This window comes from Panthera onca, chromosome B1 (genome assembly GCF_046562875.1).
Source record: "Panthera onca isolate mPanOnc1 chromosome B1, mPanOnc1 haplotype 2, whole genome shotgun sequence".
NCBI lineage: Eukaryota > Metazoa > Chordata > Mammalia > Carnivora > Felidae > Panthera > Panthera onca.
This window is the reverse complement of record NC_138342.1, coordinates 190484054-190503908: the sequence shown is the minus strand read 5'-3', so window position 1 is coordinate 190503908 and position 19855 is coordinate 190484054. Positions and strand designations below refer to the sequence as shown.

At 49.2% G+C, this 19855-nt stretch overlaps 1 protein-coding gene across 6 annotated transcripts in view; it reads left to right on the top strand.

Moving 5' to 3' along the window:
* WWC2 (WW and C2 domain containing 2) overlaps window positions 1-19855 on the top strand; it is a 210100-nt gene that overhangs the window by 178865 nt on the left and 11380 nt on the right. For 5 of the 6 annotated variants that reach the window (XM_078445265.2, XM_078445268.2, XM_078445267.2 and 2 more), the window contains 4 exons: window positions 484-682; window positions 1900-2064; window positions 3446-3538; window positions 6158-6400. In XM_078445265.2, coding sequence (XP_078301391.1) covers window positions 484-682; window positions 1900-2064; window positions 3446-3538; window positions 6158-6400 — 700 coding nt within the window. The remainder of the gene's footprint in view (window positions 1-483; window positions 683-1899; window positions 2065-3445; window positions 3539-6157; window positions 6401-19855) is intronic. The other variant, XM_081795646.1, reaches the window with a different exon arrangement.

The window sequence follows — 19855 nt, the reverse complement described above, 5'->3', positions numbered from 1 at the left end:
TAACCCCGAGATACAGAGTTGCACAATGCACCGAGCCCGCCAGGTACCCCGACGATGGATATTTTCAATGCTTATGTCTTTATTCGCTTTTAGCAAAGTCACTCCATTCTGCTGGAAGATTAATTTTATAACAAGTAAACACCTGAAATCAAATTACATTAAAGTGAGTGTCAGTGCTTTTAAATGGCGGGGCTAAATGTTATACGTGATTTTCAGAATATTTCTAATTTAACGCCTAAGAATTCGGTCCGATTCCACTAATGTAACTTTGTAGTACCCAATTATGGTGATTTTGCTGCATATTGCTGGAGGGTCGGTTGCTGATTTCATTTTGCGTGTAGCAGTTTGAGCCGGGGAGATGGCTTGAGTCGTTAACGTGAGTCTCATTCCTTGTGGGAGAGCGGTGTCCGCCCCAGGTGGCCCTGCTCACGCGTGCACCTGCCGGACCCAAGTTGTGTCTGGTTCTGCTCCGTCTCACCGTAGGTTGACAATGCTGCGGGAGGCCTCTGATGAAATCGCGTCTGAAGAAGAGGCCGACGTGAAGTTGCCCGAGGGCGGTCGCCGTGCAGGAGACCTGTGCTCGCGCCCCCGCGTGCCCGAGGCGGAGGAGGTCGTGGGCAGGAGAGAGGACGGCGGTGCTGAAGAGCGCGGCAGCCGGCCACCCGGCGGGCCGTCCACCCTGGTGAGCACTTTCAGCCACACTCCCCACCAGCCTGACCTCCGGCGGCAGCGCGCAGGCCAAGTCTGTCTCCTCGGGTGTAAATCCGTACCAAGATCTGTGCCGTAGCTGCTCACGGCAGGCGTTTGTGAAAGGAGGCTTTAAGATGTTCATATGGGCCCCAGTATTCATTCGTGACTTACGTTTTATGTAAGAAGATGAACAGTGCTATTTAGAGCTGTGTAAATGGTCTGGGAGGATTTATCAAAAGCGTTTCCAGAATTTCCCGGCTAACACCAGGACGACCACTGAATTGCGTCACGTTTCGTAAATGCTGTGAGTGGACACGTTCAGAGACGTGGTGCTCTGACCGGAATCTGCTCTGGAACGTGGCAGGTCGCTCGGTGTAGCGATGGGTGCTGGTTACGGGAGGGACGTGTTGGTAGAGAGCGCATCCCCAGAGGGAGGAAATCATTTTCAGGCTTGGAGGATGCTTGGGATGTCGATGATGGAGTCTACAAAACTCCAGCCCTTTGTTCCTGAGGAAAATAGTATTTTGCCCTGACCCAAGACTTCCTCCGATAAAGGAGCAAACCAGCACGAGGCAGCTTTTGAATCCTTTGATGCACATGAGATCAACAATAAACGTCTGCCTGTGCCTGTAGAGTTAGTGCCCTGAGAAACTTCTGTTTTTACTTAAATTTTATTTTTTATTACATTTCCAGAGGTACAGCGAAAATCCAAACACAGCTTCACAGCAGTTGCTATTTCCGTGTATGCATAACTGCGTATTCTGTGTAAACCTATAACTTTGTAGTATATTTTCATTTTCTTATATGTTGATTACTTGTATCGTTCTGAAAAAACAACCACCACAAAAACCAGGGATCAGCATGTTGAACGGTATTTCGTGTTGAAGTACTCCTAAACAAGATTCTCTACAGAACCACATTTACCCTGTGGAAATTGAAGGCTTCCTTGTATAGGTCAGATGTGTTGGGGGGCACCTCCATTTATGGGTGACACCGTCCTGCTCACTGCAGGTCGGTCACTTCCCACTCGGCAGAAAACCATCTCCCGGGGTCCCGTCGGGAGGAACGCCAAGCCTGTCTCTCAGAAGCGGCCCTAGTGCCGGATGAGGCTCTGTTGGGAGATCAGCTGTTGCCTTTGTAGCTGGGCGAAAGGAGCAGAAATGTATCCTCATCCATCCGTGCCTGACAGATGTCTGACTTCCGTTCTAGGTTGATAAAGAGACAAACACGGATGAGGCCGGCGACACCAGTGTGGCAGTTCGCCCCAAAGACCGCAGCGGCCTGAGCACTAGGCAGCGCCCCTTTGTCCGCAGCAGCGTGATCGTGCGCTCACAGACCTTCTCCCCGGGGGAGCGGAACCAGTACATCTGCAGGGTAAGGGGGACACTGCCCCCCCCCCCCCGCCAGTGGGTGGCCCGCCGACCACCAGGGACAGTCACCGGGGGGGTCTTCCGATTCCGCCTACCAACACGGATGGGTAGAAATGCCCCGAAATATACATGAAATACCACACTCTCATGGGTCTTTCAGTTTGGGTTGTTTTTTTACCTTTTCTTAAATTTCATGTCTCATTAACTCTAAGCCATTTATTTGGCAAATAAGTGAATTAAGGACCTGGCTGCTGAATATATTTGTACTTCAGTGTGTATTTAGAAGCTTCAAATGACCTGAGACTTAAATATTTCTGCCGCATATCATACATGCCTCAAACCATGTTAATCCTGCAGAACCAAAATTAGGTTTTAGAACAAAAATCATCTTTTAATAATGCCTCTAGACACTGAGTCCCATCCCTCCCTGCCTCTGTAGACAATTTGGTGGGCCTTGCATCGGTTTGCCAAGTTCTACTTCCAGAAGAAGCCATGAGTGATAGTAATAGATTAATATTATATTATTAAATATTATTAAATTATATATTATTAAATTATGTTGTTAAATATTATTAAATTATATTATTAAATGTATTAATATTATATTATTAAATATTATATTTATTATTAAATATTATAAATAATATTATATTACTACATGGGTTAGAAAATACCCTCAAAATTCTAAACTTACTCGGTGCAGCAAATATTTTTATTAACCATCTGCTGGTAAGCATGTTTCTAGACACTTGACTGGACTTCCTCTGCGAACAGAAGAGGCCCAGAGCCCTGCCCTCGCACAGCTTACACCCCTGTGTGTTGAGGCACAGTTACCGTAAACAAGTTGTGAAGTGTCTTGGGGGGGACCGATTCTCTGGAAAACAGTAGAGCAAGTGAAGGGGGTTTGGAAATGGGGAAAACGAGGGTCTCAAGTTTAAAAGTAGGGTCCGAAGCAGGTGAAAGAGTGAGTACAGGCTGTCTGGGTCAAGAACATTCTAGGTTGTTCTAAACTGTGACTGAAATCTGGCCTGGAACTCTGTATCTTATACAGACCCTACTTTTGAAAACTGAATATTGCAAATTCGCTAAAAATACAAGAGATAATTTTATTTCAGTCTGTATGATTATCTTAATGCATGAGTTCTGATGACTGCCCCCAAATGGCAGCTGTTGAAATTATACATAAGAGAACTTGGTTGTTTAAGGAAAGCACAGAACAGAGAAGAACTTGTTTAGCGAGGATTTTCTTAAAGAAACAAACTCCTGTAATCACTAACCTGCTTCATCTGGTAAGCTGCTCAGTTCTAAACCGCTAGCACGCTGTTATGCAGTGATTTTCTTTCTTTTCTTTTCTCTCTTTTTTTTTTTTTATCCTTTGTTGCCAGTTGAATCGAAGTGACAGTGACAGCTCAACCCTGGCTAAAAAATCACTGTTTGTGAGAAACTCCACCGAACGGCGCAGTTTGAGGGTCAAAAGGGTATGTATTCCTTTCGCAACATCTCACTGTGTCCGACCAACCCAGAACCACAGATCGTGAAGCATAAGTACCAGAACTCTTGAGCATCATTGCTGCACACTCGTGGACTATTGAATGAGGCCACTATACTTCCAGAAAGACACAGATGTCGTGTTAGTTACGGAGATGGAGGGAGGGTGCCCCGGAGAGCGGCCACTCAGTGCTGATTTGGATCCTGTGCTAATTAAGCCAGGAAATTCACTCTGCGGTATCCATGGAGAGGGGGCTTGCCGAATGGTTGATGGCTGCTAGGTCCCCACCCCACATCTGGCTCTGGAGCAGTTGTGGGAGTAGTGTAACACCCAGTACCTTTTTGGAAGGACCGATGTTCTGGTACAGGAGTACACGGTTTTAGTAACTTGCTTGAAAACAGATATTTCGGGAAGGTTAAGGTTAACGTGGACGGGAAAGCTCCAGCTGACCTGGGGACATCGGGCTCTGGACTGGCCTTAAAGGATGAGTGTGAGAGAATGTTTAAATACGTTAAAAGGTTGGACTGTTTGGGTACTTCAACAATTCCCGCTTACTTACAGCTGAAATACTGATGGAGAGTTATTTTCCTGCTAATAATTTGTTTAGTAATTTATTAAGCCATCGTATTGCAGCTTAGATGTGTCGTTTAAGTGAGGACGAAGCCTCGTGTGTGCTGAGCGAGGCAGACATGGCCGCAGGAGTTTCCAGTCTACAGAAGGCGTCCAGGGAGCACACAGGGCTGGGAAAGGTGCCTGAGTGAGAGAGAAAGGACTGAGCTCATCTGGTTGTGGGAATCTAAAAGGCTTGATGGGGGAGGTCTGTGGCCTTGACCCCTGTCTGAAATTTTAAAAGAAGATGGTAGTTCTGTGGGAGGTGGGGAGGAGGGATACCTGTGCGGTCTTCCCAGTGCAGTAACTTCGAGTTTACAGCATGAAAACTGGGATGACAGGAGTAGTTACACCATGGAAATCAGCAAATTCTTACAAACCCAGGCTGCTGCTCCTTTTTTTTTCTGAGAGAGAGAGAGAGAGAGAGAGAGAGAGAGAGAGAGAGAGAGAGTCGGTGCACCTGCACAAGCATGAGAAGGGCAGAGAGAGAAGGAGACAGAGGATCCCAAGCAGGCTGCGTGCTGCCAGCCTGGAGCCTGATGTGGGGCTCGATCCCACGACCCTGGGATCATGACCTGAGCCGAAATCCAGAGTTGGATGCTCACCTGATTGAGCTACCCAGGCGCCCCCGACCGGTGCTTTTTTCTACACCCGTGCCCCCACCCAGAGCTGCTTATGAAACATCAGCCAGCACAACACCACACGCGTACACATAACCACTAGGAAGGATTTCTTATTCTGAAAAAAAGTAATACGGCCAAAGCACGTGTGGTGATTCTGCTGTGTAATAAGTTTGTTAGAGCAGAGACCGAATACAGGGGACCTAAGAAGATTATAAAATGTTCGAGAATGTTACAGCAATATGTGTGGGACGAGGAGGAGGGGGTACAAGCTATGCAGCCCTGAAACAGGAAGAGGGACAGCAGGCCTCCCTCTGCCATCTGTCATGAGCACCCCTGTCGTCCAGATCTTCAAGCCCGAGTACTTCTCAAATTTGAGTCCCTCCTCTCTCGCATCAAACAGTACCAGTTTTTACTCTTATTTTCCATTCCCACTGCCAGTGGTCTGGACAAAAAATACCCTCTTTGTTTCCCCTCTGCTTATGCAACCTTCCCAGCCTCTTCTGACTTCCTTTCGTCAAGTAGGCGTGACCAGCTGTGAGTGGTCTCTCCCTTCCTGTGGCACAGAAGGCGCTACCTCACAGCTCACGGCTGGACGTCTTCAAGGTCAAGGACTGGGTCTTCTCTCCCTGGTGTGTGGCCCACGGCCAACCCCCCACCCCTACCCAGCAGACATTTATTCACACGTATTCAATCATTATTTCTTGGCAAATGGGTAAGATTGGCCCCAGGAAGAGCACCAGTGACTCGCTGGTGAAAGTGGCTGTTAGACAGCGGGAACTCGAGGAAGGGGTTGGGGTTTGAGCATATCGATGGGGGAGGCGCTCAGACTCTCAGCCGCGCCGAGCAGCTGCATTCTGGCTGGCGCTTCCAGAAACGAGGGCCCGAGGAGTGAGCGGTGGGGTGCCGCCGTGTGTCCTGAGCTGGAGGGAGTGTAAGTTTCTTGTGTTTGTTTTGCACAGAGGGCAGGCGCCGGGTGGTAAAACGGTCAGGCTAAGTGAGGCTTGTGCTACGGCAACAACTTCACAAAGCCTCTGCGGTCTGAACCAACACGGGTTCGTTTCTTACTCAGCTGCTTGTTCATTGCCGGCTGGCTAAATGCTCTGCTCATTTTGTCTTCCCTCGGGACCCGAGCCGACGAGGCCTCCACCCCCGAATCTTTGCCGTCCCTCTAGCCGGGGACGGAGATGTCCACACGTCACACCGGCCTCGAAAGGCTGCCGCCTGGCGGTGCCCGGCACCGCCACTCACCTCTCCTCGGCCGCTGGCGCCTCCCTGCCCGGGAGCACGGAGATGTGCCAGGAGGGACGAGGAGCCGGATGGCCACCACCAACCACCATAATGAGGGTGTTGTGCTGTTCTGTCTTCTGACCCTGCAGACGGTGTGCCAGCCCGTCCTGAGAAGAACGGCGCAGGAACGGCCCGTGCGCACATCCCTGGACCTAGAACTGGACCTTCAGGCGTCTCTCACCCGGCAGAGCCGCCTCAACGACGAGCTGCAGGCCCTGAGGGGCCTGAGGCAGAAGCTGGAGGCGCTGAAAGCTCAGGGGGAGACTGACCTTCCACCGGGCGTGCTGGAGGACGAGCGCTTCCAGAAGCTCCTGAAACAAGCTGAGAAACAGGTACAGGTCTCCGTGTCCCCGCTGGCCCCGAGGGGCGTGCAGAGATGGGTGCTAAAGCCTGTCCCGTGGAAGGTCCCCAGCTTACACTCGCTTTGACAAAGTCTGCAGGTGCTTTTCCTGGAACTCGGAACTCTTTTTTCCCCTTGTCGTAGGCCTATTTTTTTTTTTTTTTTTTGACCTAGGATATTGCTAAGAGAGCAGCACTGCCACCCCCCCAGGTAGACAGCAGGTCCCCCGACCACTCCGCCCCCACCCCTCCGGCCACCTGCCGGCCGGGAGCATGGCCGCGAGGGGGAAGTGGCCATCCCGTTCCTGCTCCGCGGTTCTCACCGTCTCAACATGAGACTGGGCAAAGAAACTCAGTGGAACTTTTCACATCGGTGACAGATTTCATCTGAATCTTCTGAGTAGCCCTTTAGGACTCATTAACCACCTCAACTGTTAACGCCTTGTCAATTTGAAGCCTTCAGAATTTTCAGTCTTTCTTCCCTTCAAAAAAGATCACACGTCCCATATTGGCATTTTTGCCTCTCACCCCACAAGTAACCGTACAAAATAAGATCCGATCACCGATTAAAAACTAGGGTATTGTTAAGGGAGTATTTCTATTGTCCTGCCACCTACCTGCAACCAAATTTTTTTGGAGCCTGCTTTGTTGGTTTATTCTCTAAAGTTTAGAATTCGTATTTGGGCAGAAGAGAGTGTGTCCGCAGCCGTGTGTAACGTACAAATAGAACTTCCCACGTAGCCAAAATATTACAAGTGCCAAAACATTAGTCTCTTTCAATCACATTTGATGCAAATCCGAAATCGATTAGAAACTTTCTTAAACTAATAGAAATTCTTGTCCATAGTATAAACTTCCCTTTTTTGGCCCCTCGTTGTTATTTGGTCACTAATGTGTGATACTATGGAGAAACTGAGTCATTTAATTGACTAGCACTACTAATCCTGGATGGAACTCAGAAACTTAATGAGTTTTAGGGATCAAACTGATCCCAATATTTTTTTAAGGAAAGTCCAAGCAACAAAACATATCTCGCATCTGTATTATGTCCCAACCGACAGACAGAAACCTGGGCGTACAGTAGAACGTCATTAAGTATCTGTTCAGTGGGGAGTTGAATTATACGCCCTACGATTGGTACTTTAGAGACTACCAGGGTGATTGGATGCTGTCATGCCCTCCTAGGGCTTGCGGTTTGGTAAAGGCGATGAGCCAGATAGACCAGGCCCTCAAGAGAAATCACTTTCTAGCGAGGTCGGGAGAGGTTTCATGGAGGAAGTGGCGAAGTGTTCTTGAAGGCGAGTAGTGGGACTTCATCCACCGTGGTGGGGAGGCCAGCAGACATGGGAACCCGCAGTAGTCAATGTCCGGGGTAGCTCATGACAGCGAAGGGAGAGCCCAGAGCCTGGCTGTCCCTTTGCCTAATGGAAAATTGCATTAAAAGCCGAAGTCACCAACTCTTACATTTGTCACCTTGATAATAATAACCATTGCTTTTATTCTCTTGAGTCTTTCGACTCACCATTAGCAATCATTTCAAAGTCTTGGTTAACACTGACCAACTTTAATATCATGGAAGCGTCACAGACCTTTGACCCCTAAAGGTCAAAGGCTTTCAAAGCTGGATTAGAGTTTTACAACTACAGATTTAAACAGAACCTTGCATCTTTAGGGGTTTTTGTTGTTTGTTTTTGATTTGCCACAGTCTGAAGTTCTACATCCTTGGGTAGCAATAATTATAAAAACTTTGGGACTTTGTGCACTTCGTGTCATATTGCTAAATTCATCCATGAATCGCTTGGACCATTATTCTGGTTTGTTTCGACTGCTTTCTAATCTCCAATGTGTAGAGAAAAGTTCAGTACAGCTAATGTTGGTTATTTGAAAAAAACTAAAAGAAAGAAACAAAAGTGGACAAAGCTCTGGCAAGATCCACGAAGAGAAGATCCACATAAAGACAACTATAAAAGGAAAGAGGGATAGAATTACAGGTAAATTTGCGATATAAAAGATAATGAATAATATCAAAGATAAAGGCCCACAATTTGGACAAATATCTAGGAAAATATAACATACTAAAACTGATGGAAAGGGGGAAAAAAGATTAAAAACCCTATACCTCTTTAAGAAATGAAAGCAGTGATTAAAAATCTATCCACAATGAAGACATAGGTTTAGATGTTCTGTAGGCAAGTTCCACCAAACTTTCAAAGAATAGATTATCTCAATTTTATGTAAACTCTTCCAGATGCTAGAAAAAGAGAGAACATTCCACAACTCATGCTATGTGACCAACAACCCTAATACCAAAACTAGACAAAGATATTATCAAAAAGGAAAATCATAGGCCAGTTTCATCCATAAGTATAGAAGTAAAAATCCTAAATAAAATATCAGTAAATCTAATCCAACAATATATTTAAAAGATACGACATTTTGGGGCACCTGGGTGGTTCAGTCCGTTGGGCGTCCGACTTCGGCCCAGGTCATGATCTCACGGTTCGTGGGTTCAAGCCCCACATCGGGCTGTGTGCTGACAGCTCAGAGCCTGGAGCCTGCTTCAGATTCTGCGTTTCCCTCTCTCTCTGCCCCTCCTCAGCTTGTGCTCTGTCTCTCAAAATAAATAAAAACGTTTTTAAAAAATTAAAAAAAAAAAAGATACAACATTTTGACCATGCTGAATTGTGCAAGGCTTTTTTCACATTAGAAAAATCTGTTAGTGCAATGAATCCCCTCAGCAGATTAAGGAGAAAAACCACTGGATCAACTCAGTCGATGAAAGAAATATATTGACAATCGTCAGTGTCCATTCGTGTTTAAAACTCTTGATAAGTTAGCAAGAGAGGACTTCTTTAACTTGATAGAGAGTAACCTAAAGGAAATAACGGTCCTAAAGAGACAAACACTGGAATCATCACCTTTAAAATCAGATGCAGGCGTTCAACGCTCTTCTGCTCAACATTGGATTGGAAATTCTAACCAAAGTAAGGCAAGAGAAAAGTGGAAGCAGAAGGATTGAAAAGGAGGAGATAAAGCTGTCACCACTGGCAGGCACACCTGGATCGTGTACGTTAAAGATCTGCAAGTGACTACGAGGAAGAAGAGAGTCTAACAAGAAGCATAAGTAGAATCATCTACAAAAAGTCTGTTGCATTTGCTGTATGCCAACCGGAAACAACTAGACATTTTACTTACGAAGATGTTTTTTACCACGGTGTCAAAGAATATCAAGTGTCAAGGAATAAATGTAACAAAAATTTGCATTACAGCGAAAACTTAATAACCTCGTGAGAAGAGCAGAGGCGAAAACAACCTCTGAATTCATGGAGACGTATATGCCACATTCATGTAGAACAGAGGTCAGCAAACTTTTCCTGTAAAGGGCCGGAGAAGAAATATATCACTACCTCTCAACTCTGCCGTGCAACCACAGGAGTCGCCATGGACCAGGTGTACCCGAATGGCCCGTGTTCCAAGAAAACTTGGCAAACACAGGTGCAGGCCACAGTTAGCCATCCCCCGATCCGGAGGAGGAGTTATTATTGTGGCTGTAGTCGATTCTCGCTAAAATGTACACAGATTCCATGTCACTCCAAGCAGAATGTCTACATGCATCTACATGGAAATGGATGAAATTAATGGAAGAAAAAGGTCAAGGAATAGCCTTGAATGCTGTGATGGGGGGCCACCAAACGCTTCTTGAGAGGAGGTTTCTTTGGGAAGCCTGTGGTAGGGATGTGTGTGTGACATCCCTAGGGCTAGTGTGGGAACCCCCCCACCACCCCGTCCATTTTCCGCAAAATACAACGAAAGGAGCTTGGGCGACATCTAAGCTGTCTAATCCTGATTGGAAGAAACGGGATCGAAGCATCTTTTCAAAGATAAAAGTATTGTAGATGCACTGTTTCTAAGTGAGCTTTTTAAATCTTTCATCATATAGAATTCTAAGACTTTTACTGGTGTTACTAGAGGATTCAAGGTTTGCAGGTTTTTCGGGTGACTCTTGTTTTCCTTCCTTGTTAAAGAAATCCTTAGCACAAGTGGATGGAAACGGGGAGGGCTGTAGAACAGCAACCACGGTGATCTTCAGGGCCAGCCTAGGCGCGTTGCTGAGCCTCTAAAAACCTGAGTGTGTCTGTTCTCAGCTGCAGAAAATTCCGGGAGGGGTTTCCTGGGGAACTTGAGCAGAACTGTTGCCTGCAAAAGAGAAACAGCTCTTGAGTGCGAGTCTTTTCTCTCCTGGGTGCCTCTGGCCTAGCAGGTGAGCTCCCGCATAAACCCCCCAGGGCATTGGCGGGGCCACCCCCTGTATCACGATGCCACCACAGGGGATGTTCCATCTGACCTTGGCAGAGGTCTCCTCTGCCTCATGAAAGCCTGCTGACTTTGCTTACCAGCCAAGATTTTATCCTGTTTGGAGTTTTGCTTGTCCCTTACCCGCCACTAGAGCACACAATTGCCCCTGACTTGCTTGTGGATGGGTAAATAGAGCATAGACAGGATGAGGACAGTCGGTGGCCCCAGGGTAGCTCAGCCACCTGAGGCCTAGTCCCCACCTTCAGGGTTAGGCCCGGCCGTGGTGTGGGCATGTTGGTCTGGGCTGTGCCTCCAAGCTCCAGGAGTACCAGGGTTCAGGGCTGTTATCAGGTCAAACCCAGGGGCTTAGGTAAGACACCGCTTTGTGCGTGAACCTCAACAGTTCTGAGAGACGGTTCTGAAACAGGGATTTATGCTGTTCTGATCCCAGCATCCCACGTAATGTTCATAGTCACGATCTAGGAAAATAATGGCCGTGATACAGAGAAAAGTGGCCTGCTCACGCTTTCCAGGCTGGCGAGATCCTTGACTGCCCTCTGTTTTCAGACCTGCCGATCGGCCCCTCTTCCTGTTCTCACTGGCAGAAGTAATCCTAGGAACGTCAGGCAGATCTCCCAGGCGTAATACGAGGTTGAATTAAATTCCCTTGGAAGTGGCCTCTCTGAAAACTGTTAGAGCTCGGTCATTCGGGCAGCCATCTGTGTGACGTGGGTGGTAGTTTCACCTCCCGTGTCCTAATTATCAGCGTTTTGATTGTCCCCGTGGTAAGCCACCGTCTAGGAAGCGGGCGCTGCTGAACCACTGGCGGCCGCTCTCATCTCTGCGTCTGCCCAGGGCCACCGTCTCCACGAAGGTGCTGCTGTGGGTGTGTGAGGTTTTTGCGGGCCCCAGACCCCAACACAACCCAGCACACTTCTGTCCAGAGCCGCGTGTCGCTGGCCTGGCCAGCCGAGTTCACTTGCACGCCACGTTGGACGCATTTGCCCCCGGAGTGGGTCTTCTCCTACCACCGGGTGCCGCTCACTGAGAGAAGGCGGGAGCTGGGCGCCCGGCCTTACCGCTGCCCAGGGACCCTTCAGAGTCCTGGGCCTCGTCTGTCTGCTGCGGGGAAGCAAAGATTCCCCGTCCCTGGATGCTTGTCCAGCGCAGGATAGAAGCACGTCTCGTTCTGGCTTTGGGAAGTGTCTTAGAGGAGTGACACTTGAGAATTCTCTCTTGTGAAATGGTGGTTGGTTTTTATATTAATCTGCAGTTGTTTAGTCATTACACTGTACCCACTTATGCATGATTCTGGCCTCATAATACGCTACTGATGATTATAATCATCCTTACAGAAGTTGCATTGATGGTTTTGCTCAGAAATTTAATTATATCTTAATAGAGGTCTTCTCATCTGTGTATCTGATGAAGCAGTGCCGAGTTGGGTTCGTAATCAGCGCGCACAGCGAGATCCCGGGGGGAGAGAGGAGCCCAAGGAGGATTCGCTGGAGACTGTGCAGAGCAGGAGATAAACACCCCCCCCTCCCCCCCGTCGCTCTGCGCCACCCACGGGCCGCCGCCCGGGGAGCAGGGAAGGAGGAAGGAGATGGCGCCTTTGTGGGTGCCAGGCAATCCCATGGCACGTTAGGGCTTCAACAGGGAAAACCCACGGCAGGGACTGGAGGCTTGGAGAAGGGACACGAGGGGAGGCTGTGCCTTCGTGAAGTCCCCGGGGCCCCACAGGGAGCTGATGTCCCCCGAGGGCAGCGGGAAAGGATGAGAGGGCCTGGGCTGACGTGTTAGGAGTGTCGGATTCAGAGAGAGACTATGGTTTTCCAGTTCTCGTCGGGAAAATCCAGCGGGACGAAGCAGGGGTGTAGCCAAACAACTAAGGGCCAATAAGAGCTGAGGTAGTTGTTCGTCTTTATCACTTTTTTCTTCAAATGTCCATGCCGTCGCTGTTATTTCCTAGATTGTTACTGTGGACGTCAGATGCGGATTCTATTAATAGCGCAGGTCGCACTCCTTTGCTGGGGAGTTGAAGTTCACAGTGAGCAGCATGCTATGCTTGTGTGCACAATGCAGGGCTAGCTCTCCACCCAGCCTCCTGATAGTGAAAAACCCTCCGGTAGACATTGGGGGCCTCGGTGAGCATCCTAGTGTGAAGGAAGAGAGTGACTGTGACAGCGAGGCTGGCCGGGCCCTCCCTCCCCTGCGCCGGCTCTGTTTTCTCAGCGGGCCCCTTCCTTCCTGCCGCAGCTCCCTCCCGTGTTTCTAACAAAAACATGAACACAGATCCGCGTGAGAAAATGCCATTAAAAGGTGCCTATCTTCGGCTTCTGTGTTCTCCGTGCTCAGGTGGAGTTTCACATCCTCACCTACAAAATAGGGGGATGGGACTAGATGACTCCCAAGACCCCTGGTAGCGGCAAACTCTGTGATCTGTTTGTTTGCAATCGAATCCAACACGTTCCCGGGATGAGCGCAGGTGCTGACCAGCAGGTGCGCCTGGAAGGCCACGTGGCCCAAAAGCCAGCCCTTGAGGGCACGTGCCGGACCTGGACAACTCGGAAGTCTGCGCCGAGCTGGGCTCCCCGCTTCTCCACCTGAAGGCGCCCCCCAGTCGGCCCTCCCACTGGTCGCCGGGGCAGCGCTTGCGGCCCCGCCGTCCCCGCACCTTGACCCACGCCCACCTCGGGGCCGTTCCCGCCGCCGCCGCCGCAGCGGGAAGACCGCGCCCCCGGAGCCCGGTGTGCCCTGGCCCCGGGTACAGTGATGGGGGTCCCGGGGACGGGAGTTCTTCCTCACGGCTACCAGCCCTGCTCGTGTGGGCCGCTTGAGTCACGGACCTCGCTTTCCCACCACCCAAGTTCGCGGCAGCCTCGCCCGTGAACACGCGGACGATTCCGGCGGCGTCCCTTTTTCACCGCGGCCACCAAAGTGGGCAATCGCGGCGGACTACCCCGTCCCGCCGGCCCGTTTCCGCACCCACGTCGCTGTGCACACGCGGACACGCCGGCACGCACGCCCGCCGCCCCTCGGGGTAGGGATTTGCAGGTGCGCGGCGGCAGGGCCATCAAAGGCGTGTCGGTGAGCGCTGAGCCTGCCAACCGCCACGAAAACTACGGCGCCCGGAAGAGCGGTTCGTTGAAGGCAGCGGCAGGGCCTCGATCCACCTCCGTCGCCCGGAAACCCGCCGGGGCCCAGGGTCGCGCCCCATAGCCCCCCTCCTTCGTGGCCGGAGGTCCGTTTTGCAGCTCGGAATAAAAACCGACGCAGAGCCCGTGGCTTCGCGTGTCGCACGACGCCCTTGGGCAGCGGAGCAAGAAACGCAGGGCTGTAGATCACGACGGGACTGCGCTCCTTAGGCGGGTGGGCTGCTTAACGCGGCTGTGGCCAGATCACCGGACGTTTCCGCAGGCCAGGCTCCCGTGGCCAGGCTCTTCTGGAATCTGGGACGTCTGAAGTGGCTTCCTGTGCCGGGCCCCGGGCAGCTCGGTCACGACCCGTTGGGGGAGAGGCGAGAGGGGTGCCCAGGAAGGCTTGGCGTTTTTCCAAAAGAGCCTCGTGTTGCTTCCGCAGCAGAAAGTTCTTGTTCTTCCTCAGGGTGATTTCCTTGTCAAAATGCCTTTTTTTACAGCTTAAAATGATACAGATGTTAACATATTTTTTTTTTTTTAAGTTAGAATATGCTGAGAAAATGACGTGTCAAAGATACTAATACACGTCGTTGGACAGAATAAATCTTAATGGTCACAGGGAAGTATCCGGCATGGAGAGGTAACCGCCTGAAAGTTGGCTACCCTGGATGATGAACAGCTGGCAAAAGCTTTATGGTGCATTCTGTCGCCCAGATTTTTCGAGAAAGATACACAGAAATCAATGTAGTTTTCAGTGAAGTGTGTTCTTGCACAGCGGGGAAAGGAACGTGTGCCACGGTCAGTCTTAACTTCGCACAGAACAAAGCCGAATTTCTCAGTGATTTCGCAGCGACCGCAAACACGCTGGTAGTTGACAGTCAGCAGACGTCAGGCTCCGTAGAGAGACCATCTCACCAGGGCCCTTCCGTAGAGAGCAGAACAGGCTCCCGCACTTCCATTCCTGCGGAAGGCACCCACAGGCACAACAGGATCCGGGGAGCCCGTCGTTCATTCTGATCTGATAAAATACATCCTGGGGAACCTGGCCCAGCTTTTCTTACATAAGTGTAGCCAGCACGTACCTTCCTCGTCTGGCCTCTCGCGATCTGCCCATTACTTAAGTCAATAAGCCGATGGCTATTTCAAGATTGGTTTATTCACGTTGTAAGTTGCCAAGAACTAGGAAAACTGGGCAGACTCTCCAGTCTGCTCAGCAGTTCGCCACTGTGATGGAGACCGCAGCACGGCAGAAGCCAGGGGCTTCTCTTTACCGAGTCCGCCGCTCCTTCTCTGGGACCTCACGAAGCACGAGTGACAGCTACCCGGCCTCGTCAATGGCAAGATAATCAAGAGAGAATTACCGCTTGGCAAATAAAGGCCACTTTCCTAAACAGAAGCCTCCAAATCAGGGAATGGGGAAGGGGGACAGTGAAAAAGATCTGGCAAAGGGATCCTTTGCGGTGACAGATGCCAGCCGCTAACTGCAGGGGACGAGGAGTGCCCTTGTGCTGGACATGTAGCTTCTCACAGAGCCGTGTGACTGTGATTGATTCTTCATACGCACTTACTGAATAAATAAATTTTCAAAAATCTCATCTTTCGTAAGAGTGCCTCAGCATTTTTACTTTCAAATTTTAAATGAGTTAGTACGCTTACACTTTGAGAACAGTTTGAGATTTAAAAAGATTCTCAAAAAAATTAACATACGCTTATTATAACAAGTCAAATAGTAACAGAACTGTTAACCCTCCTTGAAGCCTCATTCCCGTGGGTATTTGTGCCTCTGGCTCTTTGTTAGCCTCTAGGGTTAGTTGAAAGGGTTACACAAAAATAGGGTCATAAAGACAAATTGTTGCAAAACTTGTTTTTCTCTCTTCCTCCCCCCCCCCCACCACTTAATTCTATATTCTTATACAAACAACAGCTTTCCTGGGGCGCCTGGGTGGCTCAAGTCGCCTGGGTGGCTCAAGTCGGTTGAGCGTGTCAGACTCTTGATTTCAGCTCGTGTCTTGGTCCCAGGATCGTGGGATCGAGCCCTGCATGGGGCTCCGTGCTGAGCCTGCTTAAGACTCTTTCTCCCTCTCTCTACCCCTCTTCCCCGCTTGCACTTGCCCTCTCTCTAAAATAAAATTTAAAAAAGAATAGCTTTCCCGGGGCACCTGGGTGGCTCAGTTAGTTAAGCATCGGGCTTCAGCTCAGGTCATGATCTCTCAGTTCGTGAGTTTGAGCCCCGCATCTGGCTGTCCACTGTCAGCATGGAGCCTGCTTCGAATCCTCGGGCTCCCTCTCTCTCTGCCCCTCCCCTGCTTGTGTGCTGCTCTCTCTCAAAAACAATAAACATTAAAAGAAAAAAAAAAAAAAGAACAGCTTTCCATACTAGTAAAGGCTGCTGTAATTCATTATTTTTAAGGCATTCGCTTGGTGGCTATGTCATAATTATTTAGTTATTCTAATGACAGTTTCCCAGATTTTCGGTTATGGACAATGTGCAAATGAGCAGTCCTGTATCTTTCTGGATTCAGTAGTGTTTCCAAAGCTTAAATACCTAGTAGAAGAGTTGCCGGTCCTGAGAGCTTGGCTGTGAACCACGGTCAACGGTCTTGTCTCTGCCACGTCTGATGACCTCGTCCTTCCGCTTCCTGGCCTTGACAGTGTCTGAAACAGCGGGCGCGTGTGGGAAGCCAAGACCCTTGCAATCCCCTTTTTGCCGACACCAGTTTATCTCCTTCTAAACGTTATAACTGCCCAAGTTAGTAACAGGAGGACTTGGCTTTTTCGAGCGCAGAAGGTTCTCCGTGGTGGGATTGTCCAGTCAATTTAGACTGCAGGCTAGCGCCCTTAGCAGAGCGGTTTTTCCTTCCCTTTCCTTGTGCCAGTGCTGACTTCTGGCCTGAGTTGATCTGCCTCTAGTAAGACTTCGCTCCAAGCTACAAACGAACACAGACTTTCCTTTACAGTTCCGGCTGCTACCACCGTGACCAGTGGCCTCCACTAAGCAGGGCCACGTTTTATATTCTGTCACTGGAGCGCAGCACTTGGGAGGTCATGGCGAGAGAGGCTGACCAATGCTGGGGCGGGGGGTGGGGGGCTCCCAAATGAGCTGAGTCTCCCCAGCCCCTAGCTCCCCTCCCCCACCCCAAAACCCCCTTAGTGGGGCGGGGTAGGGCGGGACGGCAGTTGTGACTCCAGATGCTTCTTCCTGGCTCAGTAGCAGCACAGTCCTCTCACCCGTGGAGGCTCAGGCGTTGGGACATCCGCCTTGCTGTCCCTATGATTCCAGTCCCGTAACTGTTCACAGTGTGGTAGGTGAGAATGGTAGCACTTTGGTGACACGCATTGATTTGCCATTAGTGTTTATTCTGTGTGATGCCTGCTCCTGCCCAGTGTCCTTTTTCCTGTTGTGTTTTTCTCCTTGGAAGGCCTTTTAGACACCTTTCTGTTATTTGAGTTAAAAATGGTTTTGTTCATTCTGCCATTTGCCTTTTGAACACCTTTCAGATGACAGAAGTCCAGATGTTTGTTTGAGTCTAAATGCATCAGTTTCCATTTTCTGACTTTCTAGAGAGCTGTGTTGGTAGTAACCACTGGAAAAAACCCAAGGTGGTTCTAAACCTTTTGAGACTTACTGAGGCCTATTAATCTTTAAAAGATGGTCACCTAAAAACCCGTTTTCCCCAAAGACTGACACGCATTCATTCAGACTGTGTTAGCTGTGCCCCCACTGTGTGCAGTGGAATCTCCCACTGGGGATTCCGGCACTGAGGGGGCCAGACAAGTCCCCACCCTGAAGCCACTTGAGAAAGTAAGGCAGGGGCAGGGTGCCTCGAAAAGAATCTCTAGTCCCTGTGCTGCCCATGGGTATCACTGAGAAAATGGCCGATGCTTAGTAAGATGTGCCAAAAAGAGCTTAAGACACGGATTGGAATAAACCGAGTCACAGCCCATCTTGTCCAGGAGAAAAGTGACAGTTTCTGTTGAAATTAGAGCTGCAAGGCGTGGGTTCCCTCCAGCACGAGGCAGCTTCCCAGAGCGGGCTTGGCCGGCTTGCTTTCCCCAACACCCTGGCGAGAAGTAGGAGGGAAAGCGAAGAGGAAAGTTACCCTGTATCACCACCCCAAACTGTGTTTAGACTTCCTTTTCTTAAAGCAGCTTTCCAAACAAATGCCAAAAATTAGCGCACATATTTATTAGATCTCACTCTCCCTCAGAACGCAAAGTAATTTGAATTAGATTTTTGTTTCTGTCAGGTGCGGACAACTACTGTTTTGCATTAAGTACACGGTGACAAGACTGCTTCTGGATGACATTTCCCCTCATCTGAGTACGTAGGTCGAGTGAAGTCTCCAGCCACTTGATGTAATACAGTTCATTGTATAACGCAACATCACGAGCAGCTTCTGCAAATATAGGCAGTTTTCGAAAACAAACCACTGGCTTCAAAATCTTTATTGAGCACTTGAACCTCTATAAATCACGTCAAACAGATGCAGTCCCTACCCTTCGGAAGCTTACGGGCCCACGTAAACAGCTCAGACCCCAAGGCAAACCATGAGCCAAAACCAAAATTAACAACCAGGCAGCCTCTTGGCTTCACCTGCAAGTGGGAGTCCGGGCCTTGGTGGAGGCCGGCGTCCACATGATGAATAAGCCCCATAGTTCCCAAATAAGAAGGTAGGAAGAGTAGTAAGTAGCACGTTTATACCTAAGCCTCATTTCCTACTTCACAGTTTATTTATATAGCTAAGGAATTGTCTTTTTAGTTGATGTGCTTTTAAGCTCTAAGTATAACTGAAACAAAATTGTGATTAATTTTTCCCCGAGATAGTCGGGTAGTATAAAACATACCACACACACACACACACACACACACACACACACGCAGATGTACTTATTGTGGATAGTTTTCAGAATACACAGGACATGCCTGTGTCCCCTCTACATCTGATTTAACCACATGTTCATGGATCTAGATGTTTAAATGCTAAATCCCAGGTGAATGAACATTGCAGCCTGGAAATAATTGAAACGTGAGATTCTAGAAGGTTAGTTCAATAATTACGCCCCAGCTATTAAATACAATGTTACAAAACTATTAAAAAGTTACGGACTTCCATTTCCTGGTCTGGCCTGTTAGGAGCTTAGAAGTCACTACTCTGCCCTAACAACAAGGAAAGAAGCTGAACAAACTGAAAAATCAACAGCTCTTCTTAGATCTGTCAGGAAGATGAGGTCACAGGTCAAAACATTGCCCCCCCAAAGTAGAAAGACAGGCAGTACAGACAATGACCATTCACCAGAGCAGAAACTCCAAGGGGGCCAGTACTGGGGTCCGAGAGCCTGAACTGGAATTGGTGAACTGCGGGAGGTTCCCGGTCAACAAGCCTAAGACCTAAAACCTCCAGGGGGCAGCCATGGGAAGCCCCCCACCCCGCACTTCTGTGAATTTTCCGTCTAGGATCTCTACTAGGTCCTCAGGATCAGAAAAGAAAACCTGTGCTTCCAGCAGCGTGAGGGGAAAGCGACCATTCTGAAGTAGGCCGGAGCATTCTGCTAACAAGACCCACCCTCGGAGCAGCTAGAGTCTAACCTACAACGGTTTTTAAGAGAGCCTAACCAACTTGGGGGTAGGAAAATACCCACTCCAGCCACCCTGTCTCACCTAAGGGGGGGGTTGGGGGACTGACAAGCATTTGTGAAGTTCTCATTTGGGGACACAGGCCCACCAAGAGACTGACCGGATTCAGACATGGCAGGGATGTTGGAATTATCAGACCAGGAACTTAAAACAACTGTGATCAAGGCTCTAAGGGCTCTAATGGGAAAAGTAGGCAACATATGAGAACAGATGGTCAATAAAAGCTGAAAGAAAAAGGCAATTCTAAGAAAGAATCTAAATGAAATGCTGGAGATCAAAAACACTATCAAAGAAATGGAGAATACCTGTGATGGGCTTGTTACCAGACTAGATATGGGCTGAGGAAAGACTCTGAGCTTGAGGAGATGTCAGTAGAA